Genomic DNA, 15,447 nt, shown 5'->3' on the forward strand with positions numbered 1-15,447 from the left:
TCAACTGGCAGTACCAATCTTGCAATACAGATTCATGGAGACAGCCATGGCAGCCAACTATGGGACAGGAAAACAGAAAAGATGGCATTTAAAACAGGACAGGCTGGAATAAACGGAAATGATTGTGTCATGCAGTGTTTTACTATCTCCTTAAGATGTCATAATTTCCTGCCATCTACTTCCACAGACTTGTAAATAGGTTGCCTTGCAGAATAGCCAATGGAGACTCTGATCAAAGTCTTCTCTGGCACTTGGGGTTATTGATTGATTGATTGATTGAAATTTTATTTCTATACCGCCATTCCCACGATCACGGCGGTTTACAGGCAATACAAATGCAATACAATACAGATTAAAAGAAAACAACTTCACAATGAAAAACACCCCAAATAAAACCAGCGTAACTATACATCATTAAAATCCACATAGAATCAATTAAATCAATTATCCTTTCATGAGTCTCCTCACTTGGAACTCTTGGAAGAAATCTGCTACAGAATTCTAAATCGGGGAGGGATGGCCCTCCAGATGGTGTTGGATGGCAACTCCCATCAACCCTAGTTGGGATACCTAGTGATGGGTAGCTGCAGTGAGTCCAACATCTAGAGAGCTGCACATCCCTGTTGTTAGGCTAAAAAGATGGTCTAATACGGGCCTAGTTGCCTTATTTCCAAAAACATCTAGGAAATACCAACAAAATGTATGGGTTGCTTGGAAGGTGGGGGGCATCTCTACATACACACATACCCAATCTTAGAACTGAGTTCCGGCAGGCAAAGCTTACTAGAGGCCCGGTAACAGTGAACTTGGCTTCGCTCAGTGATTTCAGAGAAGCAGGATGCTCTGGAATCTCAGGCTCAAACAACTTAATGCTCAAAAGTCCAAAGAGGGCTGAAAACTCAGGGTATATATAGGGCTAAACATATCCCCAGGCTATAGGACTTGCTAAACAAAGGCACTGATTGCTTGGGTTTTGTTAAGCCAGAAGCTACACAATAGTTGCACAGTACATAAGGTCTGACACCTTTCAGGAGAGGAGCTACCTTGATAGCCGAGCCGTTACGTTAATCACTGGCTTGTTTAGAAGGAAGCCACATCTATTGTCTTCCTGGTGTTGGTCGCTGCGGATCTGGTTTTGCAACTCCCCAAACTTCCTCTGGAAGATTTTAATTCTATCTTTTTCTGAGATCATGCCTTGGCAGGGCAGCTGTCTACGTGGTCTCCTCGCCTTTAGGTTAATGGCGGATCGCTGTGGGGTTGATCAGGGGTCATAGCTTCAGACTGCATGGCACCCAAAATTTTATATAAATCCATACTCGGTAACACCAGGACCAATCCTTGAGCAGTGAGATGACCCCATCTTTGCAAAATGGGAAGCCCGTCTATCAGCAAACTGTTCATTGGTTCAACTGTCAATCGCTTTCTCATGCTCCACATAGACTGTCCACCATCTTTGAATTTAATTGTATCTGTTTGTTAACTGATTCATTTTTGTAAAGTGTAAAGTGTGAAGCTGCTTTATGGTCCAATGGCCCAAGTTAGCCCCAACAAGAAAAGACTGAATCAACTTGAATTAACAGAGGTGAATCCCAGTAGTAGGTCTACTCCATTTGGGCTTAGCAATTCAGATCAACCACAGCAAAGACAATACTGACAATCCACTGGGAAATTTAATGGAACAAGACTTGGTTTCTGAAGCTCTGGGAACTTTAGAAAACAAGATTCACTTTGTTGAGAAAAAGTAAATTTGTGCTGAAGCCAAATGGACTTTGCATTTACTTAACTGACAATGAGGATGGATCGTACAAAAAAAGGTGTGACAATATTCTGAAAGAGGTAAAGGATAAATCTCAGCCAGTGGGATAAGTGCAAGCCTTTTTAGGGCAGCCTTCCCCAGCATAACACCTCCAGACATAGTTGGCTACATCATCTCCAGACAATGGGGATGGCAGTGCTTCCACTGGCAATGCTGGCTTCAGATTGTGGGTGTGGTAGTCTCAGTACTTCTCAGGCTCTCTAAAGTGAAGGACAGGCAACTTTTTCTTCTTCTTCTTCTAATGTCCCAGGAACCAGCAACCTAGATTTTCACATAAGGAAAAGTGACGTGAGCATAGTGGGATGTTCCCATCACTGTCACACAATAATATGAAGATTTTCAGATGATGCGATAACTGCATCATTATACCGCAAATAAAGAGGAATGCTAGGACCGTTTTTCACAACACTAGAATTCCTCTTTATTCATGGGATAATGATGCAATTATGTGATTTCATCTGAAAATTCTTGTGCAATTGTGCAATAGTGATGGGAGAATCCCAATACGATCCCATCACATTTCCCTGTGTGAAAATCTCCAACATCTGCCGGACAAGAGCTGACAACTAACATCTTTGGAGGTCTTTAAGAAGGCAATAAAACGGATCTCTTCCGGCGGACCTTCCCAAACTGATTCCCTAATCTCACTCTCCACTTGCTTAAATTGTTCTCTATGGACTGATTCGTTCTTGACTGATCTTATTGCCCATTGTTTGGGAATTGCTTTTAATGTTAATTTTAGGGGGGGTGGAGTGGGAATCTGGAGTCTAGTGTACTTTTATCTACCGTTTCTGTGCTTTTCATTTTATTGTTTTCTCTTTTTTATATGCTGTTACCCACCTTGATCCAACACAGGGAGAGGGGGTTATAAATAAATACTATTATTATTATTATTATCTTTCTTCCCATTGTCTACAACTGTTTCTTTCTTAGAAACTCTCCACAGACCCTCATCCAATTACTTGTCAACCAACAGTGGTCTGGAGACCACCGCTTTGGGCAACACTGGTCTAACACACCTAGAGATCTTTGGGTTGTTGTTATATCTTCTAGGCTCTAGGGCACTAGCCTTGGTGATCATGCAAAGGCCAGCTTAGGACGATATCACACAGGAGGAATGTCTCCATTGAATGCAAAGTAGCCTGGGAATAGGATTTGTGAATTCCCTAGTTCACCGAATTTACTTAAGTGTGGATTGATGCATGATTGCGTTCGGAGTGTGTTCACAATGCCAGGGAATGCGTCTGATAACACAATATCGTGAATACTCATGACTGCATTTGAGATGACACTGGATTATACTTCCTATTTCAGTCGTGTGATAACAACCTTAAATACAAATAGACTCCTTGTGAGGAACAGCAAGTGTATAATGTTTTCAACAGTGCATGCATGAGTAATCTTACCTCTAGAACCCCAATTCCTAAAGCTACACCTCCTACAATCTTCCCATTTTTACTCAGGAAAACCTGGAATGCATGCAAGCAACCCTAGAAAGGACAAAAGAAATACCGAGAAGATGCTTTAAGAATAGCTCTTTTGCTACTGTAGTTCCATATTAACCACAGCTATTCTGTGGAGCAGCAGAAAACAAGCTCTTAACCTTCTCCAGGTTAAACATACCCAACTCCCTAAGACAGATTTTATCCTATCCCCTGGTATTTCCTGGGAACTCCCAGCTTTACCATTCCAACTTCCCAAATCAGTTTAAATAAACCAAATTTTCCAAAATGAAATTTATCTTTACTTGGCTGTCTTCTTGTATTATCTAGAACTAGCTAAGACGGCCCCTGCTAGTAAACACAGCTTTTGTTTTCGGGACACAGATTTGACAGAGATCAAATGAGGGAAGAAGGAGTGCCGGCACTAATATGAAAGGATTCCAGTGTTTACCTAGTGCAGTATTGCCCTAGCAGTTTGACTGTAACTCCTGAATAAAGATAACTTTAGCACTTTGACAGTAACTCCTGGATAAAGATAAAGCACAGCAGAAATTGGTAAATATCAATCACTGAACTGTTGCATGAATCTAGATGTGACATATGATCAGAGGGAGAGGAAGAAGGAAGAACATAAGAGAAGTGGAAGTGAGGGAAACCTAGCATGTTTTAAGAAAGAGTTTGGATTAAAATCTGGCAATATGCAGGTGAAATAAAAACAAGAAGAACTGAAACTTTCAATACTTCTTCCAGAGACTCCCCGCTCCTAGCTTCTCTGGATGAGCCAATGCTTGTTGGATCTATAAGATTCCAGCTGGCCATTTTCTTTCTACAAAAAGATCTATCAGCGTGTATTTCTTTTTCCTCTTTATTTAGGTAACCCACACCAAAAGTCTTTACAGTTACCAGGGTTTTTAGAACCCTTTAAAACCAGGTTACCTGTTTTTTGTGATCTATTTCAGATTCTTTGCAAGGTTTGTCATCTAGGCAGCAAACAGAAGGATATTCCATGTGAGTTTGATAGAAGTAGGAACTGCTGAAATCAGTATAATTGTTGAATCCACAGCACTTCAGCTAGGGGAGAAAAAGTTGAACCGTTTTATGGAAACAGAGATTTATGTTAGTGAGCAGTGATGCCAATAAGCCTCGGAGATATTCTGCAGCATGTTTTACCAAAATCCCTGGAATTCCCAAATATTACCTGGAATATTCAGTCAAAATACCCCGGAAACTCCCCGTAATGTTAATATGACGGAGCTTTTGCAAATAAACGTAATCCTAATTGAATAAAAAATAACTGTAACTTATTTCAACTCTCAACATTACCATTGAACCAACCAAAGAATCTTTCAGTCCTTCTAATACTTTTAAGATATTTCTTTTGGCATGAAGGGGGTCCAGGAAGCATTGTGCCAAATAGAAACGTGTTAGGCTGCAACCACACTGCAGAAATAATCCAGTTTGACACCACTTTAACTGCCCTGGTTCAGTGCTATGGAATCCTGGGAATTCTAGTTGTGTGAGACATCTAACTTTCTCTGTCAGCAAACTCTGGTGCGACAACAAACTACAGTTTCCAGGATTTCACAGCACTGGGCCATGGCAGTTAAAGCACTGTCAAACTGGTTCATTTTGGCGTTGCAGATACTGCTAAAGTGGCACCAAACTGGATGATTTCTACAATGCAGATTAAGCTACATCCACAGTGCAGAAATAATCCAGTGTGACATGACTTTATCAGCTATGGATCCATGCTATGGAATCCTGGGATTTCTAGTTTCTTAGGTACCAGAGCTCCCTGACAGAGAAGGCTAAATGCCTCACAAAACAATTCCCAGGACACCTTAATATGTGGCAGCGAAACTAACAAAATAATATTTGGCCCCTTCAAACATTTAAAGCTATTTCTTTTGGCACAAAACTTTGCGGATAGATGACAGCAGCCACCACCAAGATATGGAGAAGGAAGGAAAGAAAGGAAAGCCAATCATAAGCATTATGGGGAATAGATATAACTCCTTCCCAAGTAACCCAGTAAGCCTATTGCCAAATGTAGGACAGAAAACAGTGAGGAGACAAGTTCCATGTGCTTTGAGAAAGTCAACTGTTTATTCAGTATTTTTAAAATACCCAACAGATTTTGGACTCAGTGAGAAAAGGTCTTTTTCAGGGGCTAGAAACTAACACAAATACACATTTGTTATCAATATTAAAAATACAGGACAACACTAAATTAATTATAACCCATAAAAACATAGAGATACATATTTTTCAAATTAAAAATATACATACCCTTCAAAAGAAATTGTTGCAGTTGAAAATACTCTCCAAAACACAGGGCCATATAATATAAAGAGAATAGAATCTATAGCACATGCGTGCATGCGCACATTCACGTGTACACACACATACACAATTAGCTCTGATAGATCTTGCAAAGGCATAACCAATAATAGGTCTTAGATGAGACACAGGGACATTTCATGCAATCTCTCCAGATACCTCAGCCCATTCATGCCATAGTGCTTCAATGTGTTTTGTGTTGGGCATTTTTAAAAATACTGAATAAACAGTTGACCATGTCAGAGCATGTGAAGCTTGTCTCCTCATTGTTTTCTGCTTTTCAACTTGCTTTTCAGTACTCTTATCACTACTTCCAAACACAGGACATCAAAGAATGTAGGTCTTTAGATAGCAGGGGGGCCTTATATAGCTTCTGAAGTTGTGAATCAGACATTTTCTGATTCCTGCAAATCACCATGAAATCTACCCATAGATTCCAAACCAACCTTCAGCAACCCACCCCACAATTACATATTTCTTGTCCTAATGAAATCAGGAAGCCAGATACATAAGTAACTGTCCAGATGACTGACCATGGAAATTAGAAGGAGACCAGTGAAGCACCAGCACCTCCACATATACATCCTGCTAAGGTAAGGACAGGGGCCCATGAGTTTTGCGACTCTTTTAAAACACCTGCTGGGAAAGCATGAGTTTCAATGTAGTGAAACAGTGGATTTTACTAATCCAATCACCTCTTTCATTGTTGTATTCCAGATGGCTGTGAGGTCCTCTTGCCTTTCATAGTCCTCTTTCAAAGACTTCATGGCCCATTTCTTCAAGTGCTCAACAAATATATCTGCCTGCATTCAGGAAACAGATAAGTGAGTAACTCTTAACAAGACTTCCCTTCCCACCCACCTTTCATATCAAGGGTGTGAATCATGCTGTTTCACATATGTTGGATTGGAAGTCTCATCAGCTCTAGCTAGCATGGTGAGAAATGTTGGGACCTGTAGTCCAGTAACATCTGGAGGGCTGCATGATTCCCCCATTTGTTTCATGTAATAGGTTAAAGCTGCTGCCTGCTTATCATTTGTGAGACTGCCCTGGCCTTCTCTGCTGCAGGTTGAACCATGGTGGCATCGCAGGATGTTCACCAAACATACTAAATGCTGTAGATTAGTGGTTCCTAAACTTTGGTCCTTCAGGTGTTTTAGACTTCAACTCCTAGAAGCCCCAGCCAGCTTGGCCAATAGTAAGGAATTCTGGGAGTTGAAGTCCAAAACATCTGAAGGATCAAAGTTTGGAAATCACTGCTGAAGATAAAGGAATAATGGAATATGTAAGGAAACAACTTTGGAGTGGAAGTCAACATGGGATGGAGGAAACTGTTACACAGGGCCTAAGGCAGAAAGAACTGAGTGCTGTAGTAGAGACAAAGATGCTGTGAAAACTAGAATGATGAAAAGAAAGTTGAATGAAAGAGGGTTGAGATGCAATGGGGCTGAAAGACTTTATAGAGAGCATAAACCACAAGGAGAGATGGGCTGGAAAGGCATAAATGTGAGTAATCAAGACACCTCCCCACACAAAAAAGTGGGTCTAGAACAAAACAAGATAAGGATAAACAGTGGTGGTTTAACACTAGAAGGAAGGGAGACAAGGGAGATGAGCATCTTATCATATATAGCATTATTTGAATTTGGATCAGGGAGATTATATGTTTTTAATGCCCAACCTATGGCCCTCCATTTCCAAGTCTTCCTCAAAAAGCTTGAGAAAGTTACTCTTTGGACTGCAACTTCTCAAATCCCCCAGCCAAAAAAACTAGGAGTTCATGCTGGCTGAAGAATTCTGAGAATTGCAAACCCTTAAAATAACCTTTCAAAGCTCTGCTCTCTCCTTCCATAGCTTTTGCTACCATGTAGTGATGAGGGACTCTTTCTTACTAAGGTGACTGCATCTCTGCAGTCTTTCAGGTGGAACACAAGAATCAAGAACTGTGCCAATTAAGTGGTGTTGCTTCCTACATCTAAACAACTCAACTTGTGTTTTTTGTCAGGATCCTCCTTGCTGCAAAACCTGGATTGCAGAAGCCACAGACAGTTCCCAGAGACTAGGACTGACTTACCACAGAAGAAAAAGCCAACACCACAACAGCGCCTGCCACTTCCACTATGAAAAGGATCAGTGTAAGCACAAAGAACTGGAAAGAGAAATGGAGAGATAAGCCTGTGTGTCCACAACCAACAATAGTCACAGTTCAGAAATGGCAGCTGTCGTTTGGGAATGGGAACAGTTATGGGGAGATGAATCTCTAGGGTCACACACATATAACACACATATAGCACAATTCTGCTTTAGCTGTCATGGCAACATCCTGCATGGATTCCTGGGATTTGGAGTTTGGTCTTCTTCCTGAACTACCAATCCCAGGATACCATAGGATGTTGCTGTGGCAGTTATAGTAGAATCATAGTACTATAACTGTGTAGCATGAAAGAGACCCATACCTAAGTAACTAAGTAATAGTTTACAGTCAACCCTCTGTTTCAATGGGCTATCCATCCACAGATTGGAGCATCCACAGATTGCTTTATCCCATCATCGTTGATGGTGGGGCATACATTTGGCTGTGCCAGCATGGACACATTGGAGTCCATTGAGAATAATGGGACTTGAGATCCCACTATTTTAGTATCCACGAGGGGGTTCAGAACCAAGCCCCCACCAACATGGAGTGCCAACTATACTACAGAGTATCAAGGATAGCTGTATATTACTATACATACTCAACTATAAGTTGACCACATGTATAAATGGAGGGCAGGTTTGGGGGCCAAAATTATGGATTTTGATATGACCTGTGGATAAGTCAATGGTAAAATGTAGGGGCATGTAATGAAGGATGTAAAGGACGAGGCAAAGGAAAATAATGCCAAAGAACTTACAAAATATCAGTAGGCATTCGTGCTGATACTAAAGGATGGATGGATGACAGAGTAGAAAGGGGTCAGTCCTCCCAGGGCAGAATAAACTCTTGTCATTCACCAGGGAATGGTGTGTGTGTGTATGTATGACTTAAAGTATAGTACTTACACTGACCTGTGGATAAGTCGACTTAGTTTTTTGGGGTCGATTTTTTAACCTAATTTTCTAGACTTATATATGAGCATATACAATATATTGGAACTGATTTTTTCTCATACACAAAATGATCAAATATGCAAATATCATAGTAACCATAAGGTTTCAAAGCCGGGGGCAGGTTATAGACTGCCCATTTGGGGCGGTCTGGACCCGCCCCTTTCCCCGGAGTATCGGGGCTTCAGTGGCTACACTGGCAGCCGCTGAGGCCCCGATCCGCCGCTTTTCGGGCTGCGGGGAAGCAGCAAAACGCCGCTTCCCCGCAGCCAGAAAAGGGGTGTCCCTGGGGCTTCAAGCCCCAAGGACACCCCGCGGCGGCGGGGAGAAGAGAAAGGGGCCTCTTGGCCCCTTTCTCTTTTAGTCCGCTGGGCGCAGCCGTCTGAAGGCTGCGCCCAGCGGACTAAACCAGGAAGGAGCTCCGAAACAGAGCTCCTTCCTGCTCCGTGTTCAGGGCGCACTAAGCGCCCTGGCGCGGAGCAAGGACGTCACGTCCGCGCCGCCCCATCTAGAGGCGGCGCGGCCGTCACGTCCTGACGGCGGCGGTCGTATGGAAGGGCCGCCGCCGTTTAGTGCGTGACGGGCACGCACTAGTGTTAGGGCGGTGCGGAAGCACTGCCCTTTTGTAACCCTAGTGCGTGCTCGTCACGCACTAAACTGCTGGTTTGTAACCGGCCTACGTCTGGGAGCTTGTTCTCATCATGGTGCCATTCTCCCCACCTTCTAAGCCAAATTCAACTGTAACATTCAATAGCAACACATTTCCATTCTATTTGCAGACTGCATTTAATCACTTGGATTAATGCCCACACGGAATAGGATGGCTGATAGTAACACCTTTATTAAAAGTAAATATGCTCAAAGACTGAGCAGGGCCCCCCTCAAATGTCCTGGCAAATGTTGTGTTGGGAGGCTAATGTTCCTGGAAGAAAGACTGTAGGCTCTTTTGAAATTTAAAAGTTGCAGGCTTTATTCCTCTGAAGCTCCTTCCCTGACCAAGGCATCTAGCCAACTGTTCTAGCCTTCCCAAACACACAATAGTAAGCTTGGAGTGGATTATCCCATGCCAAGATATTCCTCACCAATCCAGGATCCAGGAATGGCTGTGCTGCAAACATTACAACAAACACTCTTCTCAGCAACGTCTCTGAGGCTGCGGCCACACTGCAGAATTAATGTAGTTTGACATTGGTTTAACTGTCATGGCTCCATCCTATGGAATCCTGGAATTTGTAGTTTGTTGTTGCACGAGAGCACTCTGACAGAGAAGGCTAAATATCTCACAAAAGTACAAATCCTAGAATTCCATAGTATTAAGCAATGACAGTTAAAGTGGTATCAAATGGCATTAGTTCTGCAGTACAGATACAGCCTAAGACCTTGGCCCCATTCCCACTCGCCCATTTGCCCTGGATGGAACTGGGCAGATCCGGGTCCCCCCATCTTGAATCTCCCTGGAAACAAGTGCTCACTACCCTTTACCTTGATCGGGGTAATTTATCCCTCTGAAGTTCACATTTGCGGTACTGGTTTAAAATGAAGGCTCCTTTGCTGTCAATCAAATTCACTTCCGCTTTCGTAAGAGGTGACGTATCCTACAGCCATTGGCCAACAGAATGGGTACTTTCCCCCCTCCTTTTAAAAAAAATACTGGCGGCAGTGTGCGCATATTCTGTCAACTTGTCAAATTTAAAAACCTCCAGGTGTGTGTGTGTTGTGTGTATTTGGGTCATTACAGATTATGGCAATCCTAAAACGACCCCATCTTGGGGTTTTCTTGACAAGATTGGTTCCAAGGAGATTTGCCAATGCCTTTACCCTGAGGCTGAGAGTGTGACTTCCCCAAAGTCAGGAGTTTCCGCAGCCTTCCCTCTGAATGCCAGCCTCTGGCTTCCCCTTAGCTTCCAGCCCAGCATTTCCTCCTCTTTGGAACCTCTTCCCTTCCCTTCGCTTCAAGCTCAGTGCCAAAGCTCTTGCATGCCCCTCGGCCCTGAACATCCCCCTGAACCTGGCCCAGATGCAGGTGAGATCTTCCTTTGTTTTGGACACTTACCACCAAAAGCAGGCACTTGCTTTCTTTGACAGATCCCCAGCATCCCATAAAGCCCACAATGAGGAGGAAGGTGCCAACTGCAATACAAAGGTAGCCCACGTTGATCAGCTGCATCAGGTGTGGAGTTGCTTCTCCCAGGACCTTCACAAAGGATGTGCTATCCACCTTCACCCAGATGCCAACACCCAGCAAAACCAGACCCCCCAACTGGATGGACAAGGGAGAAAAGTGGAGTCAGAATGCCATGCTCCTAGTATGAGAAAGTCCTGATTCAGCATTAAAATCTGGGGGGGTTGTGCAGGTTTGTATGCAATTATAGAGCTTCCTAGCTTCCCTGCTCCACAGCACAAGAATTGTTTCTTGTTTACTACCAGTCACATCACACTTTTGCAAAATAAATTATTGCTTTTGCGTGCCTTCAAGTGGTTTCCAACATATGGTGACCCTAAGAGCCTATCACAAAGTTTTCTTGGCAGAATTTGTTCAGAAGGGGTTTGCCTTCACCTTCCACTGAGGCCGAGAGTGTGTGAATTGTCTAAAGTTACCCACTTGGTTTCCATGCCTGAGTGGGCATTCAAAATGGTCTAAAGCTCAAATCACTATACTATATTGGATCTCAGGGAAAGAAACAACAACAATAATAATAATACAGTTTATTTATATTCTGCTGTTTTCATAGAATCATAGAATCGTAGAGTTGAAAGAGACCACAAGGGCCATCCAGTCCCACCCCCTGCCATACAGGAAATCACAATCAAAGCCTACCCGACAGATAGCCATCAAGCCTCTGCTTAAAGACCTCCAAAGAAGGAGACTCAACTACACTCCGAGGGAATGTGTTCCACTGGCAAACAGCCCTCACTGTCAGGAAGTTCCTCCTAATGTTGAGGTGGAATCTCTTTTCCTGCAGTTTGCATCCATTGCTCCAGGTCCTGTTCTCTGGAGCTACAGAAAACAAGCTTGTTCCCTCCTCAATATGACATCCCTTCAAATATTTAAACAGGGCTATCATATCGCCTCTTAACCTTCTCTTCTCCAGGCTAAACATCCCCAGCTCCCTAAGTCGTCCTTATAGGGCATGGTTTCCAGACCCTTCACCATTTTAGTCGCCCTCCTTTGGACATGTTCCAGTTTGTCAATGTCCTTTTTGAACTGTGGTGCCCAGAACTGGACATAATATTCCAGGTGGGGCCTGACCAGGGCAGAATATAGTGGCACTATTACTTCTCTTGATCTAGACACTATACTTTTATTGATGCAGCCTAAAATTGCATTGGCCTTTTTAGCTGCCGCATCACACTGTTGACTCATGTTCAACTTGTGGTCTACTTGGATTCCTAGATCCCTTTCACATATAGTCTCGTTCAGCCAGGTGTCCCCCATTGTATATCTGTGCATTTCATTTTTCCACCCTTAGTGCAGTACTTTACATTTCTCCGTGTTGAATTTCATTTTGTTAGTTTTGGCCCAGCTTTCTAGTCTTTTCAGGTCATTTTGAATTTTGATCCCGTCCTCTGGAGTATTAGCTATTCCTCCTAATTTGGTGTCATCTGCAGATTTGATGAGTATGCCACCAATTCTGTCATCCAAGTCATTGATAACGATGTTGAATAGCACTGGGCCCAGGACAGAACCCTGTGGGACCCCACTGGTCACTTCTCTCCAGGATGAAGAGGAGCCATTGTTGAGCACCCTTTTGGTTCTTTTGCAAGGAATCAAAGTGGTTTCCAACAATATACGAGGATAAAACATGATGCAGTTAAAATTACAATCAAACAAAGAAACAACCTTATATCCCAACCCTCCCCCCAATCATTAAAACATAAACAACAATTATACATTTATTGCAAGTATTTATAATCTTCCTAAATTGTCAGAGTGAAATCTGGAGACCTTTAATGGTTATGTAGAACAGGGAATTTAAGGAGATGTGCTTTGTTACCTTGGCTGCGTGACAAACAACACCTGCTGAAATCCCCTCTTCTACAAACCTTTAGAGATACAAAAACCTCAGAGTGCCAGTTTGCACTCTTGACAATCCTGTCCCTTTGTCCATTGGACCTTCAGGGTGATGTGTAGTTTTGAATAAAACAGCAACAATAAAACAAGACAAAAATTAACACATCAAAATAGATAAAATGTATACAGTCTCCTATAAAACTAAGTGTGTGTGTGTGTGTGTGTGTGTGAAAAAGTCACTCAAAGTTTTCTAGAAAGAGAGAAGAAGATGGAGGCCATGGCCCTGAGCTTGCAGGACCTGAGCAGGGCAGTTAAGGACAGGGGGAGCTTGGATCCATTAAAGCTGATAGCTTTGGCCTCAAATAGAGCACAAAGCTTTATTTGAGGCCAAAGCTGTCAGCTTTAATGGATCCAAGGGCCAATTTTTCCTGTGAATTTCTTCTTTTTGTTGTTAACTGCGCTTGAGTTGGCCTCAGCTGATGGCGAACCCATGAATGAGACACCTCCAAAGCCCACCTCTGTCCTTAAACTGGCCTGCTTAGGTCCTGCAAGCTCAGGGCCATGGCCTCCATCTTCTTCTCTCTTTCTACATTCCTCCACATTTCATAGCATTATTGTTTTTGCCAGTGAGTCATCTCTTCACATGGTGTGGCTGAAGTATAACTGCCTCGATTTAGTCATCTTGACTGTCCTCAAAAAAGCGGTTTCTAATATACAAATAATATCTAGAAGCAACCAGAAGTTCACCTCCAATTTTTTAAACCCCCACCCCCTCTATACTAAATTAAGATCCTATTTGTTCCTCTAGAAGGGAATAAATGCTCCAAGCCATTCTATTATTTGATGCCTTCCCAAAACTGAGAGGACAGGTTGGGTGGATCAAACAACCACCAAAATGCCTTAGGACTTACATTTGGTCTATGGGTATATTATTCCTATTATAGGAGATGATAATTTGTTATAACCTGAGTTTCCGGAAAAATTGTTGTTGTTTTTGTACAACAGCTCCCAGAATTCCATGTTGGCAAGGGAATCCTGGGGGTTGTATTAACTTGCCCAGGCTCTGCCCATAACTAGCTTATTATACTGACAACCGAACTACTATATGTTTGCCAATAAATATGATACCAGGCATGGTTGAGAGAGTTCAGTTATCAAGAGAGAGGTGCTTAATCTCTGCTCCCCCCTGGATACTCTTTCTGGGTTTGCTTCAATCTTGGAGCCCATCTGGATGTACAAGTAGATGTGCAAGGTACTACAACTGGACGTAAGCTGGATGTGCAAGCTACTACAACCCCCACTTGCACATCCAGCTGGGCTCCAAAAAGACTAGGGTGGTGGGACAGTGAGGCAAACTCACAGGGGGGGAAAAGCAGAGGATTAAGCATCCCTCTCTTGATGACTGATCTTTCCCCATCATGCATCCTCCCCAGCCTGACATTATATTTATTGGCAAACATATTGTAGTTCAGTTCTCAGTATAATAAATTAGTTATAGGCAGATCTTGGGCAAGCTACTACAACTCCCAGCTTTGCAAGGAAGAATTGGAGGGTGTGTGTGATATTGAACACTGCCTCCCATCTCAAATTCTCCTCCATGAATACTAACACATAACAAGAAAAATACAGTATAGGGCAGTGGTTCTCAACCTTCCTAATGGCGCGACCCTTTGTTATAGTTCCTCATGTTGTGTGGTGACCCCCAGCCATAAAATTATTTTCATTGCTATATGCAAATATGTGTTTTCTGATGGACTTAGGCGACCCCTATGAAAGGGTCGTTCGACCCCCAAAGGGGTCCTGACCCACAGGTTGGGAACCACTGGTATAGCGCTTTCCTTTGCAACCTTTTATTTTCCCTAAAACCATATAGCTTTAGGAGGGAAACATTCCACTTTGAGTGTTTTCACAGAAAAGCCTCAGAACCTCTTTGATTCTCTCACTCCTTATCCAGGGTGACCAGATGCCAGGGACATAGCCAAGGGGGGGGGGTGTTCTTGGGGTCCGGACCCCCCCTTCCATTAGAAAAATGAATGATGTGTGCTGCTGCGCCACCGTGCCCAAGCCCCATTATAATGGTGGCACTTAGTCTGGACCCCCCCCTTCCTAAAATCCTGGCTACGTCCCTGCAGATGCCCTATCCGCAAAGGAGGACAAGGTACCACAAAATGTCGAATGTTCAATAAAAATGTAGGATATTATGAAATTAAAAACTAAAAACATAATATAAATGAAAATTCTGGCTTCTTAGCCATGCTCAAAAAGGAGGATAGTTTGAAATTCCTTCTGGACATAAGGTTGAAATGGAGGACATCTCCTGGAAATGGAGGTCATCTGGTCACCCTGTCTTTATCTCACAGTGTTTGAATTTTTTCCAATGCTCATCCCACCCACTGCTTTGTCTCCCCATTATCATGAATACTTACAAATATCACACCATTGACCACAAACATCATCATCCTCAGGAAAGAGTAGCAACTCATCTTGCTGTACCTGGAGAAGGGATGGGGAGGTGGGAAAGGAAATTCCACGCTTAGCCACTGACCGCAAATGGTCATCTGGGTAAAAATTAAAATCACAGAGAGGCAGACAACTGCAAAGGTAAGGCAGGTTTGCTGGGAGACGTTCTTGGTTAGCAGCAAGTACTTCTGTTATACAGTGGCATGGCCCATCTTGACTTTAAAGCTATAGCCGTGTTAGTCTGTAGAATCATTATACCGAGAGATGCTGTAGCACCTTTGAGACTAACT

At 43.0% G+C, this 15,447-nt stretch overlaps 1 protein-coding gene across 1 annotated transcript; it reads right to left on the reverse strand.

Annotated features, from left to right (window-relative positions):
* On the reverse strand, positions 1 to 15,180 carry LOC149323498 (tetraspanin-1-like). The gene is made up of 7 exons (XM_089511374.1): positions 15,124 to 15,180; positions 10,739 to 10,945; positions 7,673 to 7,747; positions 6,294 to 6,401; positions 4,195 to 4,329; positions 3,223 to 3,306; positions 1 to 57 (listed from the first exon to the last, which is right to left on the reverse strand). Exons 1-7 carry the CDS (start codon positions 15,178 to 15,180, stop codon positions 1 to 3), a joined length of 723 nt encoding a protein of 240 aa, XP_089367500.1.
* Positions 15,181 to 15,447: the final 267 nt, after the last annotated feature.

The sequence above is a fragment of the Sceloporus occidentalis genome, unplaced genomic scaffold, assembly GCF_023333645.1.
Source record: "Sceloporus occidentalis isolate IW3139 unplaced genomic scaffold, rSceOcc1.0.p SCAF_1, whole genome shotgun sequence".
Taxonomy (NCBI): Eukaryota; Metazoa; Chordata; class Lepidosauria; order Squamata; family Phrynosomatidae; genus Sceloporus; species Sceloporus occidentalis.

Excerpts from the sequence above, each read along its gene's own strand:
- LOC149323498 (XM_089511374.1), bottom strand. The coding sequence starts at position 15,180 with ATGAGTTGCTACTCTTTCCTGAGGATGATGATGTTTGTGGTCAATGGT. Across the intron at positions 7,748-10,738 it reads GCAAGTGCCTGCTTTTGGTG|TTCTTTGTGCTTACACTGAT; the intron begins GTAAGTGTCCAA and ends TTCTCTTTCCAG. Across the intron at positions 3,307-4,194 it reads AAATAGATCACAAAAAACAG|GGTTGCTTGCATGCATTCCA; the intron begins GTAACCTGGTTT and ends TGTCCTTTCTAG.